This window comes from Rhinopithecus bieti, unplaced genomic scaffold (assembly GCF_001698545.2).
Source record: "Rhinopithecus bieti isolate Rb0 unplaced genomic scaffold, ASM169854v2 scaffold_12512, whole genome shotgun sequence".
Lineage (NCBI taxonomy): Eukaryota > Metazoa > Chordata > Mammalia > Primates > Cercopithecidae > Rhinopithecus > Rhinopithecus bieti.
In genome coordinates, this window is record NW_016807354.1 from 798724 (window position 1) to 822341 (window position 23618).

Below are 23618 nucleotides of genomic sequence, written 5' to 3' on the forward strand. Positions count from 1 at the left end.
CTGATGATCTGTCACTCTGTCCCATCACCCCGAGATGGGACCATCTAGATACAAGAAAACAAGCTTCTATCTTGTATACAACTCCCACTGAGGGGAGTTGTATAATTATTTCGTCATATATTGCAATGTAATAATACTAAAGTATACAATAAATGTAATGCATTTGAATCATCCTGAAACTTTCCCCCTAACCTGGTCCATGGAAGAATTGTCTTCTCTAAAACCGGAGCCTGGTGCCAAAAAGGTTGGGAGCCATTGATATATCTTACTATTATAACCTTTTTTTTTTTTTTTTTTTTTAACCCAAGTGTTATATTTTCCATTTGAGTTTGAGGACATGGTTTGGCATCAGTATGTGTGTATATGGCCAGGGGACGCTTTTTCTTTTTTAATTGATGTTAATTTAATTGATGATCTTATTTAATTGATGTTAAATAAGAATTTAAATTCTCAATGATGATTGCAATCATATATTACTTGAGTTAATTTAGTAGTGTCACCCCAAGCCCCACTGTTCCATAGTTCAAAGATGGCTTTGGAGTCCTTCGTGGTGTTGGCAGTGGTGAATCCACATGGGTCTGCAGCCACCTCAGTTCTTGCCTTCTCAGAAGAAAGAATTCAACCGAGGGGTATAAGGCAGAGAGAGACCAAGGGAGGTTTTAGAGCAGGCATGAAAGTTTATTAAAAGGTTTTAGAGCAGGAACAAAAGTAAAGTGCACCTGGAAGAGGGTCAAGCAGGCAACTTGAGATTCAAGTGCATGGTTTGACTTTTGACTTGGGGTCTTACATATTGGCAGCTTCCAGGGTTGCTTTACTTCTCTGATTCTTCCTGTGGAGTGGGCTGTCTGCATGTGCAGTGGCCTGCTAGCACTTGGGAGTGGCTGCACGTGCAGTGTGTTTACTGAAGTTGTACACATGCTCACTTGAGGCATTTTCCCTCACCAGTCAAGTGTTGCTAGAGGAAGGTCATATTTCAGTTAAACTCTGCTATTTTACCTCTTAGTGCACATGCTTAGGCCCACTCACCCAGTTCCTGAGATCTCATCAGGAAGTTGCTGATCACCAATTTCAGATTTTCTATCTACTGGGAGACTGCCCTTCCCTGGTGCTGGCTGTGACCAATTATTATTATGGAGAGACAGTTTAACAGGTGCATGATCATTGCCTGATGTTTGCCTGACATTCCTGGTGAGGATGGGTCCTCTCCTGCCTTGCTCTTGTCTGACTACCGACTGTAACAGTAGGTGTATTTGAAGACTGGCGTGGCCTCTTACCATCTGTGAGACTTTGGTCAATTTTCATGACCTATCTGAATCTTCATTTTTTAAAATCAATAAAATGGATTTGATGTTACATATTTTACAAAGGTATATTGAGATTTTTGTGGTCTGTACATATAAGACTTGGGATATAACTGACCAATGGGTTCTTCTTGCCTGCTTCCCAGATATAGCCGATTTATCAAGGCAGGGGAATTGCAATGAAGAAAGAGTTTAGTTCACACAGAGCCAGCTGAACAGAAGACCAGTTTATTTATTACTCAAATCAGTAATAAATAAACCCAAGAATTTGGAGGTTTTTCAAAGGTTGTTTTGTCACAGGATCCTTGGGGTATCACTTTGCCAGCCAGAAACCTTTGTGGCTGGTGGTTTCTTTGCCCGAGTTTTGCTCAGGCCCACTTGGCCCAGCAGGCTGCACTTAGCTCGCACTACTAGCCTGGATCCCATGCCTGCCAAGGGTGAGCCTGGCACAGAGCAGTGAGGGGTGCGTGAGTGAGTGAACAGCCACTGCACACAGTCAGACATACCAACTGTGACAGGGCAGGCAGCTCCAGGCGCTGGCATGGGTGCTGGCTCCCTGCAAGGCTGTGGCTGGAACAGGTGTACCTCAAATGGCTTCCACTACAGGCACCAGGGAACGCAGTGGCACCTGGAAGCTTGGAGACTACAGGAACCACAGAGCCTCAAAGAGGGTGTCTCAGCCTTCACTCAGGGAGCTCTTAGGTCTGGGCTTCCCGAAGGACTGCAGCTCTTCTGTTTCCTTCTTGTTACCTGCAATGTGGTGAGTGGAGGGGCATATGTCAACCCTGTATGTGTTACAGCTCTTTCAGTCCCAACCATTCAGTGGGACCTGAGTTCTTATCCCACATCCAGGAAAAATGAAGTACACAGACAACTGGAGGCTGAGCAAGGTGAAGAGGTGCTTTATTGAGCAAAAGTACAGCTCTCAGGAGACTGTAGGATGGGTGTTATCAGTGTAGGTATAAATGATACCCTGACGTGAGTAGCTTCTTTCCACAGGCAGGACATCTCAATGAGGACAGCCCTCAGCAGAGAGGAGACCAAGAGTGGGTAGCTCCTATCCAGAGGCAGGTTGTCCCAATGTCTGTAACCCTCAGCAGAGAGGAGACCCAGAGCGGGTAGGTAGCTCTTATCCACAGGCAGGTTATCCCGATGAATACAGCTCTCAGCCAAGGGGAGACCTGGAGTGGGTAGCTTCTATCTTCAGTTAGGTCATCTCAATGACTGTGCAGCCCTCAGCAGAGAGAGGATACCTGGAGTGGGTAGCTCCTATCCATAAGCAGGTCACCCTAACATCTCTGTGGCCCTCGAGTCAGAGGCGATCCGGAGTGAGTAGCTCCTATCTGCAGGCACGTCATCCTGTCCTCTGCCTGAGTCTGGCTGAGTCCAAAGCTTTTATGGGCTTCAGAGTGGAGGAAGTACATGCTGATTGGTACATGAGTGGGCCGGGAAAATGCACCATAAGTTCTCATTCTGGTCTGTGGAACTGGCAGCCTGGCCTCCATGCTTCAGACCATCCCTGGCCTGAAGGTGGGGCTTCACCAGGGACCCACCCATTCCTGCCCAGGAACCTGACTCCTGCACCATCAATCATGTTGTCCATGGTGCACAGGTTTTTTGTGCTGAGGGGTACCCACAATCCCACGTGGAGCCACCCTCAGCCTCTGCTGTTTCCCTCCTGTGGCCTTCAGTGCCCAAAGTCCAGAGGAGGCCTAGGTGGCAGGAGGCTGGCCTATCAGTGCTGTCCCAAGTGTGTGCCCATTCAGCTGGGTTGCAAAAGTGCCTGTGCTTGGCCACAACTTTGCTTTGCCCCAGAGCTGGCACTGGGAGCAGGGAGAGGCCAGACAGTGGAAGCAGGCACTTTCAAGCCTGTGAGGGAAGGAAGCTTCCTGGGACCCTGAGAGCAGAGGGATGCTGGGGTCTGCAGCCGCAGCTGACAGGCTGCAGCTGTGCCCAGGAGTGTTGGCTCCTGCCCTACCAACTCGGTAGGGGCAGGGCTCCCTCTGGCCCTGTGGATTGTGCAGCCCCAGCTGTGCCTCCCTCACTGCAGCTGGCATCCTCACAGTGGCTGCTCCACATGGGCTGTCACTGCCATCAGTTTGGGGGAAGCAGGGGGTGGGGTGGCAGTGGCTAGGCAATGGGTGCTTTCTGCTGATTGGTTGGGTCAGAGATGAAATCATAGGGAGTCAAAGCTGTCCTCTTGAGCTGAGTTGCTTCTGGGTGCTGCCACAGGAGTGGTGGAGCCATCAATTCGGACATTAAAAAACCTGAAAAGCATCTCAAACGGCCAGTCCTTGGGTTCTACAATAGTGATGTTATTTGCAGGAGTAATTGGGGAAGTTGCATATCTTGTGACCTCCAGAAGAATGGCTGGCATTCTATGCCTTAGAATTCAGGCTCCTCACATCCTCCTAACCCGATTATTTCACTAGCTTTACAAAGGCAGTTACATTTTTGAGGAAGGGCGATTATTATTTAAACTGTAAACTAAATGTCTCCCAGTGCTAGCCCGCCTTATCCCAGGAATAATTAAGGTAGCTTGAAGGCTACAGGCAAGAGGAAGGCGGTTGGTTAGATCAGATCTCCCCAACTGTTATAATTGTCTGTTATAATTTTTATAAAGGTAATCTGAGGCACATATATTTATTCTTTACCTTCATTTTTTGATTTTAAGTTGTTACAAACATATTTGTTTTGTAACAAAATACTATTAATGGGCTGAATTTATGATACAATGGAAAAATAGTTTGAGGAACAGCTTAAGACCCAAAGCTTATTTGGTCTTTTATTACTGAATGTTCTTCAATTTATCTCTTAAAAGTAATGATACTAATGACTACTCAAAGTAATTTGATCCCTCACAAGGTTTTCTATTATTATTAATGATGCAAAGCAGATGTGTGGATAAACTTTACTTATCTCTGTATCACCTTGGAATCTCTTCCTCATATTTATATTTGAATATATATGAGATTGTTGTTCAGGAAATTGTTTCAGACTGACTAATGGACCTCATTTTAAGGTATGATTTGATATAATCTTCTCTTTGCTATTCTCAATCAATTTTTCCCATCTCCACACTCTAAATTGAGATGATAATTGCTTTTAAGAGAGTAACCAGGCAGATGTAGGGCAATGGTTTACAAGATAAGCTTTGATGAGAGGTGTCCTGAGTTTATGACCCGTTTCCTCCATTTACTGAGGGTTAGCCATGGTTCATTTTCAAACCTGCAACTCTCAGTTACCAATATGTATAAAATAAAACAACAATATCTCTTCAATGAGGTTTTTTTGAAGAGTAAGTAGAACAATGTACTTAAAAACTAACACAATGCATGGCTCATTACCCCCAGCACATTTTAGTTCTTATTATGGTTAAAATTTTCATAATATATTTCATAAACATATACCGAAATATATTTATATCTGTGTGTGTGTGTGTGAGAGAGAGAGAGAGAGAGAGAGAATAGTGTTTGGATAACATTTAACCTTTTAGACTCTGGAAGGGATCAGAGCTTTTGGTTTGTTTGTTTGTTTGTTTTAGTTTGGTGGATTGAACATTCCCTAGGACTGGGTGATTACTGCAGAAGTTATATTTGTATCTGAAATGTTGTTATGATCCAGAAGCAATTTAAGGTCCAGTTTAACAAAGAACAGACAAGGTATAACTATTTTGATAACAATATTGAGGCTCCGTCAACATTGACTAGAATTTTTTATCTGATGTGCTGTTCTTGATACAAATTTTGAGTAAAAATAGGTTTATGCAAATGCATTGCAGCATAATCAATCTTTATATTTCTTATCAGTGTACCCTAATGTTTTTGAAGTGCTCTCTAATCGTGGAATAATAATTTTTATTACCAATCACATTAAGTGATACACAAGCTTTGTACTGGACACATTATTTCATTTTATTATCTCAAAGTAGCTATTTTCCTGATTTTACATAAGAGCAAATGGACTTTGAGAGCTAACTTACCCAACGTCACATGTCTAGGGAATGGCAGAGGTGGATAGTGACTGACTCCAGAACCTATTTTACAGGGAAGAGAAAGCATCTTTCACAGAGATGTGATACATGTTTACAAAGGCACTTTCATGGTGGTACAAACTTTCTTGGGCAGACGTTATCAAGATCTGTACTTAAGGAGTAAGACCAGAGGTTTAAGTAAAAACAGACTTTAGTTTTCATTTTCCTCAAGATATGTTGGTTTCTTTTCTTTCTCTTTTTTTAGGAGATGGGGTCACGCTGTGTTGCCCAGGCTGCAGTGCAGTGGTGCGATCATGGCTCACTGCAGCCTTGACCTCCTGGCTAAATGATCCTGCCATCTCACCCTCCCAAGTAGCTGGCACATGCCAGTACACCCAGCTAATTTCAAATTTTTTTGTAGAGATAGGGTTTCACTATGTTGCCTAGGCTGGTCTCGAACTCGTGGACTCAAGCAATCCTCCTGCCTCAGCCTCCTAAAATGCGGGGATTACAGGCATGAGCCATCATGCTCAGCCTTGTTTTCTTATATACCTAATGGATAATGCTTTTTGATATTTTAGAGAAGGATTTTTGATATTTTGTATATTTGGCACTGAAAAACATCTTCTGCTTTCCAGACAGCGGAAAAAAAAAAAAAGAGCTAGCCATGCAGTAGTGGCATTTTATTCTAAGAACTTTGACTACATTTGGAATATGTTAAATCTATATAACTTGATAGTGTTACAAGATTCCTACGGTAATGCTTTGACAACCAGAAATCTCTGCAGCTGACTCTGTCTGCGTGTTGCTCAGCCCAGCAGGCTGTGCTTGGCTCACGCCTGCTCAGATCCCGCACTGGCTCCACACTCAGCCTGTGGCTGGACTGGGCATGCTACAAGTGGCTTCTGTGTTGGGTGCTGGCATCTAGACTAGGGGAACATGGTGACACCTAAAAATTCAGAGATGCCAGTGATCACGGGGCCCCAAAGGATGTTACAACTCTGGCTTGGGGGGTTCCCAAGGTCTGAGCTTCCAGAAATGTTTCAGCTCTCCACTTCCATAGCTTGGTGAGCGGGAGCATGTTACAGCTATTTTATTCCTACCATCCACAGCCCATTGGGCAGATGTCAAGGTTACAGCTTGTTTGTTTCTGCTGCCCACAGTCTGGTGAGTTCTGGGTTCTTGTCCTATGCCCAAGAAGAATAAGGTACACAGACACTGGAGAATAAGTAGGGCAGAGAAGAATTGTATTGAGCAACAAAAGGAAAGCTGTCAGTGAATAGGCGACCCTGAAAGCAGGGTAGCCATCTGTGAGTCTGAGTCTGGAGTTTTTGTGGGCTTAGAATGGGGAAGTGCATGCTAGCCCATGGGTCATCTTGGAAAAAGCAGCATTCAGGTGGTGAAAAGTCATCATCCAAAAGGAACCAATCAAAAGAGAGAGGGTAAGACAAAGATAGTAGTTCTCACTCTGGTCGTGGACACTGTCCAGAACTGACAGTTCAGTTTTCCGGTTTCAGGCTTTCTTTGGCTTGAAGGTTGGCACTGAAAGGGGACCCATTTCTGACTGTCTAGGAATTTGTCTGTCTCTTGTTGCTATTGATAGCATTAGAGTTAGTGAAACACAATAAAAATGTATTTTCCTTAAGAGAGAACCTCAATCTTCCCATTATTAACTGCTGTCCTTTCTTCTCCTTTGCTAATTGATAGGAAAAAGATGGAGTAATATTGTGCCTTAATAACAAATACAGCCATGTGTAACTTAATAATGACAGTACACTATGAGAAATGCATTGTTAGGTGATTTTGTTTTGTGAACATCATAATGTACTTATACAAACCTAGATGGTGTAGCCTACTGCACACCTAGGTTATATGGTATAGCCTATTGCTCCTAAGCTACAAGCCTGTACAGCATGTTACTGTACTGGATACTACAGGCAATTATAACACAATGTTAGGTGTCAGTGCATCTAAACTTAGCATAGAAAAGGCACAACAAAAAGACCATACAAAAGATTTTTTAAAAAAATAGTACACTTGTAAAGGGCACTTACCGTGAATGGAGCTTGCAGGACTGGAAGTTGCTATGGGTGAGTGTGAATGTGAAGCCCTAGGACATTACCGTATACTACTGTAGACTGTGCAAACACTCCACAGTGGTATGCTTAGGCTATATTAAATTTAGAAAAAAAAATATTTTTCTTCAATAAGTTAACCTTAGCTTACTATAACTTCATAAACAAAAAAATTTAAACTTTTGATTCTTTTGTAATAACACTTAGTTTAAAAGAAACACATTGTACAGATGTACAAATTTTTTTCTATCCTTATTTGATAAGATTTTTTTTCTATTTTAAAATTTTTTACTTTTACTTTTTAAGCTTTTTTTGTTAAAAACTAAGACACAAATATAAACATTAGCCCAGGCTTACACAGGGCAGGATCATCAATATTATTGTTTTCCACCTCCACATCTTGTCCCACTGGAAGGTCTTCAGGGGCAGCAGCATGCATGGAACTGTCATCTCCTAAGATAACAATGCCTTTATTTTTTTGGAATACCTCCTGAGTCTTTTTTACAATTAACTTTTATTTTTGTGTGTAGAAGGACTGCGTTGTAAAATAATGATTAAACAGTATAGTAAATTCATAAACCAGTAATGTAGTCATCGATTATCAAGTTTTATATGCCGTACCTAATTATATATGCTATACTTTCGTACAACTGGCAGCACAGGTTCATTTACACCAGCATCACCACTAACACGTGAGTAATGCATTGCACTGCAACACTATGATGGCTATGATGTCACTAGGCAATGGGAATTTTTTAGCTCCATCATAATCTTCTGGAAGATTATATATGTGGTCCATCATTAACTGAAATGTTGTTATGGAGCACTTCACTGTATTAAAATTTATTTCATCTTAGGAAGAATAATGAATTCTTCATTATTATATGTATATGTAGTTCCTAAGTTTAACAACAGTTTTGTACTGTTATTTAGATATGTTGAATGACATTTAAAGACTATGACATATGCATTATAGGATACAACATGCTGCAATTTTTACCTTTTTCTTTCCAGTGTCTGTATTTATGCTGAAAGTTCAGGTGAATGACATCATCAGTCGTCAGTACCTGAGCCAAGCAGTTGTAGAAGTGTTTGTAAACTACACGAAGACAAATTCCACAGTAACAAAAAGCAATGGAGCAGTCCTGATAAAAGTACCCTACAAATTAGGACTTAGTTTAACTATTATTGCTTACAAAGATGGCTACGTGTTGACCCCTCTGCCTTGGAAAACCAGAAGAATGCCAAGTAAGTACTTAAACACTATTTTTGTTTTGTTTTGTTTTTGCTAAATATAAATGAATTTTTTTCTCTGTTTGGGGAATATCTTGTTCTGGTAAGCTGAAAATGAGAAAGCTTAAGTCAGTTTAAGGAGGTTAGAAGGGAGTGCCACTTTAAAGAAAGCATTGTCTTGGTCTTTTCAGGCTGCTATAGTGAAACACTCTAAGCTGGGTAGCTTGTAAAGAAGAGGAATTTATTTCTTGTAGTTCTGGAGTCTGGGAAGACTAAGATCAAGGTGCCAGCAGATTCTGTGTCTGGTGAGGGCTTTTTTGTTTATAGATGATATCTTCGGTGTCCTCACATGGTAGAATGGGCAAACAAGTTCTCTTGGGCCTGTTTTAGTTCAGGGTCTTATGTCCCAACAGGTAAACTATCTGAAACCTCCCTAACATATTATAGATTTAATTCATTTTTTTAAAAATTGGCAAAAGTAATCTTTAAAGAATAAATGTGTAAAGATACATGGGAATCTTGTAAAAATACATCTCCTATGGACCATTGGCATTACAGACAACTAAAATATTATATATCTACAAAATTAACAGTGAGTGATATTGTGCTATAAGTTGTATTATGGTGCAAATTGGACACAGTATTTATAAAAATTTTATCTATGATAAGATGCCATTAGAAATCATTGAGAAAAGGTTGGATAGTTATTAAATGATATATATATTTTGGTTAACTATTTGGAATAAATTAATTGAATCCATATGTGAAAATATATTGCTTAGATCGATCAAATGTATAAAATAATTATATTAAATAAGAAAATAAACTATCTGACCTTTCAGTTAGGACGGTCTGTTTAAATTTAAAAGCAATGAAAGATGCCATAAGCTATATATGAACATATTAATAAACTCCTGTATGTCATAAACATAAAAAGCAACTGAGGTTGTAAAATATTTGAAACAATAAGGCATAATGTCCTTAATATGTAAAGAATTCATACAAATCAATATGAAAATGCCAAGACCCTAACTAAATAAGGTAAATGGACAAAATCATGGCCTATCAATTTTCAAAACAGGAAATACAAATGGTTAGTAAATATGACAACGTGCTTTAATAATCTAAGATCAGTACACCAAAGAAATATGCAGTTCTTAGATTTTTTTTGCCTTAAAAAAGTTGTTAAATGATTATCTTTAATATTGTCAAACAAGATAGAATCAGCATTCTCAAACATTCTTGGTAGAAGTACAAACTGGCAAAATTACCTCGGTAACAATTTTTGAAATGTTTGTGTCAAAGTCTTCAAAATCTTCATAAACTTTGACCCAGTATTCCACTTTATGAATCTGCACAAATAAACGTATGTTAAAATATTAAATACAGTGGACAGATGTTCATGTACCAGGAAGTTGATGCAATATTTTTGTAATAGTGAAATGGAAACATTCTAAATCTATGGGATTAATGCAGTAAATAAGTAAATCTTGATACCTTAATAAATGAAATATGTGTTAAAAATGTTATGAAAAGTACGTTTTGAGAGAAATACGTTATTAAATGAAAAAGGCAGGGTAACAGTATTCTGTATACAATATCATAATTTGCTATTTTAAAAAATCACAGGAATACCCAACAAAGAGCTATAATAAAATATTATTAATGATTGTTCCTGTGGTGGTATTGCAATGATCATCACTTTTCATCTTATTTTCTGTGTTCCTCAAGTTTTTCACAGTAGGTATTACATCCCGTTTATAATAGGAAACAATTTTCATGGGAAAAGAAATCTGAATGTGTTTGAGGTTCAGAAAGATTCTCCTGATCTTTAACAGATGTGTGACTGAGAAAGTATCCAAATATGGGATAATGTCTTATTTAAAATCACCTTGACATTCAAACTGTGACCCTCCCACCTCTCCAATTTAATCCATTAATCAGTCTAAATGTTAATATATCCTGAAATTGAAATTACATTTTTATTTGGTAGTTCTCTTTTCCTATGGAAGGAGAAAAGTATATTTCATTTTACCTCCACACATCATTGTATACTTTTTGTATTTTACTTTTCTCCATATTTTCTTTAAACTTTGACATATCTCAAAATAATAAAAGTATTTCCATGCAACTGTGTTTTCTCTTAAGAGATTTGAGGATGCCATCCTATTTCTATTTTAAATACACAGCATAGAGGAAAGATATCAAATGAGAACTTGTGCTTTGGGAACTCCTCAAAACTGATTTTTCTTTTGAAGGATTGATAAGTTTGATTTGATCTTGCTTGTAAAATGGTCTTTTGTCCCAGCTTCTTGCTCCAATCTTGAAATAATATCTTTCAGGTAATCTGCAATTAACTCATCCCCAACAGGTAGTTCAGCTGCCTACACTTGTAGGCAGGTTTACCTCCATCCTGCATTACTACTAAAGGTTGCCTTTGAATCATTTTGTGCGTTAAATTGTTTCCTTCTCTGCCAGCTCAGGATCCTTTTGGCAAACCACACCGTGTGCAGAAGAGCACTGTGCTCTTATGTGAGAAGGTAAAAATGAAAAGTGGATATAGTTATATCTAGAGAAGCTTGAATCATGGAGCCAAAAAATTTTTTTTAAATCTTAATAACAAGTAACACTTAGAGAAAATATATCGGGGGGTTATTCAAGCATTTAACTTGATCATTTATATCTGGGGTTACAGAACATCATTCATCACCTTTGTATAGACTACTACTATCACATGGAACAGATTAGTAAAATAAATAGTGTTAACCAATGTTTTCTTCTTACTTTATTGTGACCTTTTTCCTCCATCATATTTTATATTCATTCTTTCTTTGTTTTGAATTGCTCTTCCCATCAAGCAGTTGTTCCCCGCCACACACACACTTTTTGAGACTTGCTGTTATGAAACTATATTTGTCCTAGTTTTTTCCCCCTCACATTAAGTACAATATTCTAACTGTGCTATATTTCACAGTATATTCATCAGTTACACTTTCACTGTTCCCGCAAAGCCAAGCAAATATATGGCTATTTGAAGACACTGTTTTAATTACTGGAAAATTAGCTGGTAAGTACCATACTTCTAACTAAGTAAGCACTTGACGTTATTGTTGTATAACTGCACTTCTTCACCAAGAATCAGTGTGAATTATAACTTGAGAAAATCTAAATTGTTCAGTATGATTAGTACTGACTATAAGTTGATCTGAATTGATACTTATTTTACTGTCAAATGAATGGTGTGGCTTTTTTGTGTAGCAGGAATCATTTTTTCCGTTACTATTTTAGCCCCTCAAATAGGCACATTGTAGAGAACTTCTGTTCTTCTTTCCAAATCACATTTCTTACTGGGGCTTCCATGGTGGGAGAAATTGAGGAAAGGTCAGGACATATTGCTCAGTCCTTTGGGGCTAATTTGCAGATTGCTTCCTTCCTGCCTCCCGCATTAAATTTGTGGCTTTCATGGGAGATGCCTAAGACTTGGTAGTAAAGTATCTGCTCTGGAGATGTGATTTGCCTCACTTGTGTATCCCAAGGGGAAGAATGCAGAAATCATATTTTGGGTACTGATTCAAACTGTGTCCTCCAATTCTGCTTTACCAGCCACGAAGATGATCATTTCATCCTAACTCCCCGCAACCCGTAGAAACCTCAGAATTCGGTGACTCTTTGATTACATATTTTAGGAAACCTCTATAAATGACAACAATTTACGTTTTTGTTTTGTATTGGTAAATTTATGTTTAGGTCTAAAGTGTAATAGGAATGACTGGTAAAGTGAGAAAGCCCTCAAGGTAGAGTCCAGTAAGAGCGTCATGGTAAAAAGAACTCTCTGTGAAAGTTCTTTTCATATTTAGATGCTGTCTTATCTATTCCTAAAGTATGAAACCAGAAAATTTATTATTTGGGAAGAAAATAAACTAGGGCTTGCTGAACCTTGAAGCAATTCACTGAGTGAGGCTGTAGAATCTCTTACTTATGAAATACTAAGACATTTGCCACATTTTTTTTTTCTTTGGGACGGAGTTTCGTTTGAGTTGCCCGGGCTTGAGTACAATGACGTGATCTCGGCTCACCATAACCTCTGCCTCCCGGGTTCAAGTGATTCTCTTGCCTCAGCCTCCCAAGTAGCTGGTATTACAGGCATGTGCTACCACACCCAGCTAATTCTGTATTTTTAGTAGAGATGGGGTTTCTCCATGTTGGTCAGGGTGGTCTTAAACTCCTGACCTCTGGTAAGCCACTCAACTCAGCCTCCCAAAGTGCTAGGATTACAGTCATGAGCCACTGTGCCTGGCCAGCTTTTGTTTGTTTGTTTTTGAGACAGCTGGCTCTGTCACCCAGGCTGGAGTACAGTGGTGCAATCTCAACTCGCTGCAACCTCCACCTCCTGGACTCAAGTGATCCTTCCACCTCAGCCTCCCAGGTAGCTGACACCACAGGCATGTACCACCATGCCTGGCTAATTTTTGTATTTTTCATAGAGATGGGGTTTCACCATGTTGGCCAGGCTGGTCTCAAACTCCTGACCTCAAGTGATCCACCCATCTTAGCCTCCCAAAGTGCTGGGAGCTGCCATGCCTGGCCTTGCCAGAATTTTGAGTTAGTGATTTTTGCTGTGTATGGCAGAATGGTGGATGTGGAGCCTTGTGTGAAAGAATGGAAAGTAAATAAGAACCGCAAGTATACAGAGAAGCTATGTTTAATGCTGTTGGGGCCTTAATGAAATTAGCTTCTTCACAGTCCCTCTTCAGTGTCTGTTTTGATGCATCTCTACCCCTTACTGGCATCTTCAAACCCCATTAAAAATCATAGTTTCTGCTGGAATGCATGAAATGGATCTGTGTGACCATGTCCCGTACCAATCCTTTGCCACTGTGCCAAGCAATGGTAAGCACTCATTTGTCTGGAAAGTACTGGCCATGCCTTGGCAGGTTTCTGTGAGAACACTGTGAGTCCTCTTGAATTCTCCAATCCCTTCCTTTTACTGTCTCATTTTCCTAAAAGGTGACCCATTCATAAGGCCAGGCAGGAAAGTATGAATGTTTCATAATGATGTTAAATCTTTCTGTAAAAAATACATATCCTTACTGCTAAACTTCCATAAAATGTTTCATTAGGTTTGTACAGTGGAAATTAAGCCTGTGTGTTTATGTATTTATGGCCAAAGGAGAAATTAGAACATTTAGGAATGTACAAAACCTGACAGAAGCTCAGCTAGACATTTTGCTTAGTGTGCATGTATTCAGTTGTTAAGAAATGTGGTCTTCAAAATAATTAAGCCACATATTTTAAAAGAGCAAGTCATAGGTAGTACCTGTGAGTGATCAGAAGGCTTTAGATTGTATCCTCAACAACCAAACAAAAGCATATAATTATGTTACTTTTCTTAACTATTTTCCAGGTATTACTTTTTCTAGCTTCAGACACACAAAAACTACAAACTGAGAAGTCTTACATTGTTTCATTTATCATTTATTGTCATGCAGCTCTTTAAAAACTGATGTCTTTTCTATTCTAATAATTTAATTGATTGCTTCTGTCTTCATCGGTGACCTTACTAAAGTTCAAAGCAAAAGCTGATGTTTCTGATAATTTCCAGGTGTAAGAGTTGATCTTTGAATTATTAAATTCAAAATCTGTTGATTACAGAAATATCAATATTGTCACTGAATTCTCACTTGATAAATAATGTTAGAAGATACTGAGATATTTATACTTAGGAAAAATTCAGTTACTGAGATATTTATAAATTAAGTACCTGGCATTTGAAAGACTTTTAATGCATGGTTAGTTAACTGATAGAGAAGCTTACCCACTTAAGTATGTGGCTGAATATCATCAGAGACACTTTTCGGTTGCAAGTTACTGAAAACCCAGTTTAATCTAGCTTAAGCCCCAAAGAAGCATTTATCTATTTCTCTTATAGATGGTAAGTGTAGGAATAGGACAAACTTTAGACATGGCTCGATCAGGACTTCAGTAGAAATAACTGAGAACTGGTTCTCAGTTTCTCAACTCTCCACTCTTTGAATGCTGCCTCGATTTTTAAACAAGCTTTCATTTTTTTATTGCAAGATAGCTGTTACAACTCCTGGATGTATACCTGCTCACATAAAATCCAGTCCAAGCAAAACACACATTACATCTCATTAACTGTGCTTGGGACAGGGCCTATCATTGAACAAATCACTGTGGCCAAGAGAATGAGATGCTTTTAATTGGTTTCAACCCATTCTGGCATGCACCATCAACTCCACTACTGTTACAGAAATGAGACCCCAAATGAAACACATGGGCTAAAAATGGTCAGTGTGGGGTTCCCCAGAGTGGAAAGAAAAGGGTGAGGAAATTCTGGGCAGCAGAATCAATCAGTTACAAAGGTGCCTTGTGTCATCTAAAGAAAGGAAAATTTCTTAGTTCTGCATTTAAAATAATTACATGAGAAGATGCTAATGATATTTAGCAATAATAATAATTGCTTTTTTTAAAGTAAAACATCCTGACCAATGCTGCTATAGTCAACATGCCTTTATCTCTTTGTTAATAAGGTTTCCTTTATTCCAGATGCCAAATCTCAACCAAGTGTTCAGTTTTCAAAAGCCTTAATTAAACTTCCTGACAACCATCATATAAGCAACGTTACCGGCTATCTTACAGTTCTACAACAGTTTTTGAAAGTGGACAATTTTCTGCATACAACTGGAATTACTCTCAATAAACCAGGTATTATCTTTTTGCATAATATAGTTATAAGAAACTTTAGTACACAAATCTTTCAGCAAATGTTTAGCTATTTAGATAGCTATTAAATATTCAATATTTAAGCTATGGATAATATACATCACTTGAGACATAAATCTAGTTATTCAAATGTATATAACAAAACTTCCCTTTATCCAATGAAATATATATTATTCAATGAAAGAAAAACTCTGCATACATTATTTCAAATGCATGGAAATTTTGATTTCTTTTAAATTTATTAAATTTTATTTGATCCAAAGCAGGTAAGGTACAGAAAATAGTTATGATTATTGTATAGCTTTGAAAATTTAATACATTTAAAAATTAAAATTCAGTTCGTATTTTTTTCATAATTCCACCTATTCATTTTTATCCAACTGATGAGAAGTGTCAATAATTGAGATATAAAAAAGTTTATAGAGTAAGAGTTTATTGGAGTAAGCTATTGTAAATATTTGCTCTTCTCTGTGTAAAATATAAATACTGAAAATATATGTATTTCAGAGTCAACAGCACTCATATTTCTATAAGGCTGTCATAATAAAAGGGGAACAATGGAATTTTACATTTAAAATACATTCATAAATAAACCCCTTAAAAACATCATTTCCCTCTGTATATCCATACTTGTTCCGCCATTTTTTTTTTCTTTTGAGATAGGGTCTTGCTCTGTTTCCCAAGCTGGAGTGCAGTGGCATGATTTTGGTTCACTGCAGCCTTAACCACCCAGGTTCAAGTGATCTTCCTACCTAAACCTACCAAGTAGCTAGGACTACAGGTGTGCACCACCACACCCGGCCAATTTTTTAATTTTTTGTAGAGATGGGGTTTCGCCATGTTGCCTCGGCTGGTCTTTAACTCCTCTGCTCAACAATTCACCCACCTCAGCCTCCCAACGTGCTGGGATTACAGGCCTGTTCTACCATTTTTACCACTCATTGTAACCTAACTGGAAATCCACTGTTTAAAATAACCTCAAACAGTCTATAATTCTGATAGTTTCATCTTTTTTTCCAGATATTTTGTTTCATTTGAGGAACAGCCAGCAATGAGTGATAACAGGAAATAAGTATTTTGGTTAGATAGTTTTGTTTTGTTTTGTTTTGCTTGCTGTAGTTGATGCTATCAGTACCCCAGCCAGATGACGCTCATTCTTGTGTTACAAACCTGCTTTTCCTACTGCACACATCTGTGACTGCCTGAGGGCATTCCTTGGTTCCAGGAAGCACACTTGACCGTCACGTGGGCAAGCTGTCAACCAATGACACACAAGAGCTGGTGTGGCTAGGACAACTCTGAGCCAGTGTATGTCCCCAGTGGAACTGAGCTGGAGTTACCACAGTGATAACCTGCTTGTTAACACATCCTGTGTTGGCTCCCTTCCTTCTGAATTATGCTTCTCTTAGTGATAGGTGCTTCCTGGGCTTACCTACAAAATAAACTATTTGCACTCAAATTATTATCTCAGGGTCTGCTGCTTGAGAAGCCAAACTAAGACATCTGCCAAGATTTTCCAGATGTAACCTACAGCATACTGTAAATAAAAACATTTACTAGAATGGTATCTGTACATACTATCACAAATGAAACTCATGGCTCTGAAGGGTGTTCATGGCCAAGACTCATTAGATCCAGTGGAAAAGGGTCACAATGAACTCTGTCCCCCAACACTGTATTACCTGCTTTTGAGAGTATTCATTAAAAGTTTGGATTATCCTGAGAATGCTGCTATCATTTAAAAAGTTCTAGAGCAGTGCTGCCAAATGGAAATACTCTTCTCTGTCCAACATGTGGCTGTTGTGCTCTTGAAACATGACCAGTGCACTGAGGAACTTAATTTAAATAGCCACATGCAGCTAGTGGTCACTCTATTAAGATTCCGCAGTTCTAGAGTTCTGTGAGGATAAAAATGTTCTTTCATAAAAGTTTTGTTCTCCTTCTTATTGTTTTTATCAGTCGTTTTCCCCTTGCACCATTCTTTTCTCCTCCGAGTTGGCTTTATCTCAAATGCTGGTGTGTCGGTTTCAACAGTTTGTAAAGCCACTGACTGCACAGAGCTGAAGGGTGGGGTTGAAGCAGGTACTTCAGAAAGCCAGCCAACTGGTTTTACTGAATAGTTTGATGTAGTTACTTAACAATTTATATAACATTTGATTTGTGCTTGCAGTGGATAACTTACTAGCAATACCAGCCTATAAAATATATATGGCAGTGCTTTGCTCATTTAATATTAGTCCTTCAGGTAATTTACTACAGTTAATTCTTATATTTAATTGAAAATTTTCAATAAGCCACTACTTGCCCTGTCTGACAGTTGAAGCCATTCCAGATGATAAATAGTCATGATAACGAGTACTCTTTCTGTGGCTGCCAAGGCCCTCCACTCTTGCCTGTCTCCCCTGCTGCCCTCTCGCCCTGTGGCCACCTTTCTTTCCTGCACCTGCCAAGATCACTTCTAATTTGGAGGCTTTGGACTTGTTTATTCTGCCTGGAAAGTTCTTGGAGGTCCTTCCCATTTGGCTGCAGCCCAGATGTGCCCTCCTCAGACAGGAGGCCTTTCTTGACCACCTAATTATGTTCCTTTTCTAGATTATCTTGCACTTACATTTGGATGGGGTAAAAAACTGATGAGGAGTAAATACATGGGGGGAAAAGGATATTTGATAGGAATTATGAAAAAAGTATTGCAGACAATATCAGAAATTATGTATTTACTGTGTCTTTGGGGCCCATATGAGTGCATGGTGCCGGTAGGGACTCTGTAAATATTTGTTAAATGAATGAACAAAATTCTAGTTTTGAAGCCAAAGATTCAAAAGTGTAGACCAAAAGCAAATAGATAAAAAGTATACTTTCACCATCTATTTGTAGAAATACTGTAATTTTAACATCTATAATTTTATTCATAAATATTCTGGTATATATTATAACTTTGTTTGGCATTGCTAATATTTCAAAAGCAAAAGAAAGGCACTTTCTGCTCCCTCTCTCTGCCCAGAGTGTAACAGACATCTGTAGATAGTTCCTGATATTTAAGAAGCCTTACTATAAATTGTATAATTTACTCTTTAAAACCTTAGGCAAAACAATATAACCAATTCTGTTATCTCCCTTTCTCCTACTTTTCAAGCTTTGAAGTCTAGTGTTAGATTTAAAATCTAAGTTTATATTCTTTCAATTGTATGAATAATCAAGTATATTAAGACATAATTTTTATCAAGTAATATTACAGTGATTTTGTTTCATGTTTAATTGCCAAACCTATCCATTAAAAATTGTACTTTTAATCTGAATGCTTTTTATGTAAGAAGTGCAGCTGGATCTGTGGGTTCTAGCTCTCCTTAAAACAGATGGTCTTGGAAAAGAGAGGGCCAGATATTTCAAATCCACATCTGCATTGATGGTGTATGATGGAGCCTTTATTTGAGTATGGTTCTGTAATGAGATAGGGTTTTTTTGGTTGTTGCTTTTAGATTTATAAAATATTGAATTGGATTCTAGTGCCCTTATATCAGATGGCTTAGATAACTTAGGCTCATATTGATTTATGTTACATTGCATAGCCTATATTTAGACAATATTTTAAAATTACATTTTAAAAATCCTTAATGTGTATTCAATATCTATTTGATATTAAAATAGATAACCCTTGGTGAAATAGAGGAACTACTTATTTTAGACCCATAATAATTAGGTAACTACCACTTCTATTTATATATGATTTTAATAAACTGTCCTCTTTTATAGGTTTTGAAAACATTGAATTGACCCCTCTTGCTGCAATATGTGTGAAAATATATTCTGGAGGAAAAGAACTAAAAGTCAATGGCTCTATTCAGACTTCTCTTCCTCTTCTACGTCTGAATGATGTAAGTGCAGGGGATCGCATACCTGCTTGGACATTTGATATGAACACAGGTATGTGAGCTAGCTTAAAATATTCTGAATATTTTGCATATTTGTCAATTGACTAACTGGTGTTTTATCTTAGAACTTGATACAACTCTAGTTTTTCAGCAACATCACAAATGTATTTGTTAGTGACCAAAATTGACCTCACTTTAATATAATACAACTATTGGGGAAATGATGGGAATACACATGTCAAAAAATAGCATTATTTATTCATTCCATTACCTTTTTGTAGCACCACCATTCTGAGGTAGAAATAATTTTTTTAAATTATCTCTCTTCTTAGAAGTTTGCTTTTGTTTTGATAAACTCATAATACCTATCTAAAAGCATGGTTTAAGGCAATTGGGAAATGTATGCTAGTTTCATGAAAAAAATAACATTATGTTATTAAGAGATAGAAAGAGTAATTGTTTTTCCAAAGAAACCCCTTAGATACTAGTTTTGTTCTCTGGGTTTTGCCTCCTAAATAGCAGCTGGAAATATATGTATATTTTCATCCTCAGCTTCCCTTTGTTTTGTTCATGGGTTCTCATGTAAATAAGGTAGGAGTGTAAGTTACCAAAAAAAGAAAGAAAGAAAAGAAAAAGGAAAATGATCAGCTCACAGCTGAAAAGTTTAGAGGTAGGACTTCCTTGGGGGAGTCATGTACAGTCTAGTTAGTTTCACAGGGCTTGGGCTTGGTTCCTCTCCTCCTCCACTCTCATCTGTTTGCTCTGTATTAGCACCTTTCTAGGATAGGATTTCCCTTCAGAGTGACAAGAAGGCTGTAGGTGCTCTAATGTTATACTTTGCCAGGTTGAAGGCCAGTGCAGAGATTTTCTTAGGAGCTATATATAGCAGAAGCCCTTGGACTCACTGTAGTTGTAGAGTGGAGTTTGCATGCCCATCTTAGAACCTGTCTTTGTGACCTGCAAATTGAATGCACAGATTTATTTAGACTTCAAGTCACATGTTGAAGCTGGGGTGGAACCCTAAACTGATCATGTTGATGGAGAATAGGGCACAATAGATCCTCAAAGGAGACTTGAAATGGGATTTCATATGGGTAATAAGACCCCCAAAACACATACATTTTCACTATAGAATATAAGCAGTAATGTATCTATGTTTTAAAGAAAGAGTGGAAACTATATAACCATGATAGTATGCTACTGAAATCATTAGATTAAAAACTCTAAGATTTGGAGTCTAGTCTGTTTACCAGCAGTACTATTTGGAATAAGTCATTTAACTTATTTGGGCCTCAGTTTGCTGATTTGTTGAATGAGAAAGCTGTGTTAAGGCACTTAAAGAATATCTGCTGTTTGAGTCCTGGTTGCTGATTGTTCTTTCTGGCCAAGGCATTTATCTCTAATGTACCTTTCAGTGACAACATTTTTTGAATTGATTTATCACTGATATAACACTTGTGGACTGTTTAAAAGCAATAGATTAAATTATTCTCATTTTCAAGTTTCTCTACCTTATTAAAATACTTTTTTACATAATAAATCAATAAACCATAATACAAATATACACCAAACTCAAATAGCTTTGTTATGCTATTTATAAATAAAACTTCATAAGAGGTATAGGTTTTACTTAATTCTTTTTTCTTTTGACAGCAAATTTTACTGGATGAGGTAACATTTATTAAAAGTTTAGAAGATCTAGTTCTATAAGAACAATACCAACAGTACTAGACCAAAACAATATTTAGTAAAAAATTAAGGCCATAAAACAGTATATTTAATCAGAATATCAGAACAGGTGATAAGAGCTATCTTAATATGCACAGTTTAAATAGAATCTGGAGAGTTATGATTTTTCTAAGTATGTCTATGTCCTTAGTTTATTTTATTATTTTCTTTTTTCAAGGCAGAGTCTTGCTCTGTCACCCAGGCTGGAGTGCAGTGGCACACTCTCAGCTCACTGCAGCCTCCACCTCCCAGGCTCAAGCGATTCTCCTGCCTCAGCCTCCTGAGTATGTGGGATTACAGGCATACACCACCATGCCTGGCTAATTTTTGTGGTTTTTTAAAATAACTATTTTGTTTTAATATAAAATGACAATTTTTTTGGAATGACAATTCTTAATTGGTATGCCAAAAACGTATATTAATAAGAAATATGAAAATTTAGTACTTTTAATTTTAAAACTCACAAAATTAATAGATGAGTTTTCATGAATTCCATGATTAAGGTTTTGTGATCCAGTTATTTGAAGGTCTAATTCTAAGGTGAGTTTATTTCAGTACCTATTACAATAATAGGTATCGTAAATTGATAATTTTTGTGTTTTTAATGGAGATGGGGTTTCACCATGTTGGCCAGACTGGTCTGACCTTGTGATCCACGTGCCTTGGCCTCCCAAAGTTCTGGGATTACTGGCTTGAGCCACTACACCTGGCCATCCTTAGTTTATTTACAGTGTTTTTTGGTCATGACAAATCATCCAAATTATTCTATTACAGTATATACTATAATATGATGTGATATATATTAGCCTATGATAATATATTGCCACAGTTTTCATAATCTTTGAAAAAGTCCCATAACATATTCTATGCATGACCATCAGTTCTTAAGATATATAACTGTAACTAACTGGTATTTTTTACATACCTTCCTTTTTAGGTGCTTGGGTAAATCATGGTCGGGGAATGGTCAAGGAACATAACAATCATTTAATCTGGACATATGATGCACCACATTTGGGCTACTGGATAGCAGCTCCACTTCCAGGAACTAGAGGTATTATAAAAAATGAAAGTAATTAAAACATATAATCCAAATAGTCTTGCTGGAATTGATAGCAGCAGACCTCAGTTTTATTCTTAGCACTGCCACTTACAAGCTATATGACAATGGGATAGGAACTTGATCTCAGCATTTTTTTTTTCATGTGTATAAGATTAAGCTCCATGAACTCTAAGGTCTCTTACAGTTATATCTGATGAATCTGTGAAGAGTGAAGTTTGTTCAAATCAAGTATTTTCTTAGTCTACTTTTTTTTTATGAATAAATTCTGTCCAAATCAGAGCTTTTGGTTGCAAGCAACAGAAAATATTTTGAGTAATTTAAAATATCCTATATTAGAAGGAAGTAGGGAGTTCACAGGATCCCAGGGAAGGCTGAAGAACCACATGCTGAAAGGTAGGACTCCTTGCTGTGCCAGATGGCCTAGTTAGCAGCCTGCTTAACAACCTTTGCCAGGTTGCTGCTATGTGGTGGCTGGCTCCAACCCTTTCCAGCCCTTTCCAGTATTTTCCTTATACTGTTCCTGATCATTCTAGGGCTGAAGAATGATCATCCCATTGGCCCACTTTTGGGTCACGAGCACACATGTTACTTGGTGGGGATTGAGGAGGAGAGGAAGGGCTCTTGGAAGTCTGCGGACACCATCATTCAAGAAAAGACTGAGGATGTATTAAATCAAGCTTGTCCAACCCCCAGCCCACAGGCTGTATGCAACCTAGGACAGCTTTGAATGAGACCCAATACAAATTTGTAAACTTCCTAAAAACATTGAGTTTGTTTTGTGATTTTTTTTTTGAGCTCATGAGCTATCATTAATGTATTTTCTGTGTGGCCCAAGGCAGCCAAAAGACTGGACACCCCTGTACTAGATGAAAATTGGTCTGACATTTTGAACAGAAGGAAGACGGAGGCTGGGGAGCAAAACCGTGAATTGTCCCCTAGGGAAGATCTGTTCATATTCTAGGAAAAAATGAGAATTTCATTTCCTTATATTTAACATGTTGTCAAATTATCTAGGTAATTTGTACCTCAGGAAACCCTACATTGATCTCAAGTTGTGTACATTCCTCAAAATATTCAAGCATTGCATATTTTAGCCATTAAATTTTGAAAAAAAGAAAAATTCTCTAACCCGCAGTAGTCTAGACCGGTTGTACTGTCAGCCTGCTACCACTTCCTGGGCCTTTTGGGTATGTGTTGGCATAAATCAAATTGCTTCTTGGCTTTCCCTGCCACCAGCTTTCATGAGTCAATTATGATAGCTTATTTTCCTTTATTCTTGTAGGTTTGTGTTTTTACAGATTAAAAATAAAGCAAAACGTTTAGTGTTATTTTAGTGAAGATTTTAGAGTGAAAGTTGAATACATGATTGAAGATTATGATATACATGCATTAGAGATAATTCTTTTGGTTTATCAAGTGTTTTGGCTCACAGCTGAGGGGTAGTTGCTACCTGGGTATTTCATACTGATTAGGAATAGTCCTAGTACTTACCCTGATCCAGAACATGGATGACATTTTACATATGTTTATCTGCAGCATTTTGTCATCTAACATTATTATGACTGTCTATTATTTTGAAGGCTAATGGTTTTCTCTAGTGTTTAAAATCAAGTTTGATTTTTATTTTCATTC

The 23618-nt window shown here is 37.8% G+C and overlaps 1 protein-coding gene across 1 annotated transcript in view; it reads left to right on the forward strand.

Annotated features, from left to right (window-relative positions):
* The window catches only part of FAM171B (family with sequence similarity 171 member B), a 71753-nt gene that overhangs the window by 37974 nt on the left and 10161 nt on the right, over window positions 1–23618 (forward strand). Inside the window, exons 2-6 of the mRNA XM_017881433.1 lie at window positions 8364–8597; window positions 11557–11649; window positions 15150–15308; window positions 19077–19247; window positions 21861–21977. Coding sequence (XP_017736922.1) covers window positions 8364–8597; window positions 11557–11649; window positions 15150–15308; window positions 19077–19247; window positions 21861–21977 — 774 coding nt within the window. The remainder of the gene's footprint in view (window positions 1–8363; window positions 8598–11556; window positions 11650–15149; window positions 15309–19076; window positions 19248–21860; window positions 21978–23618) is intronic.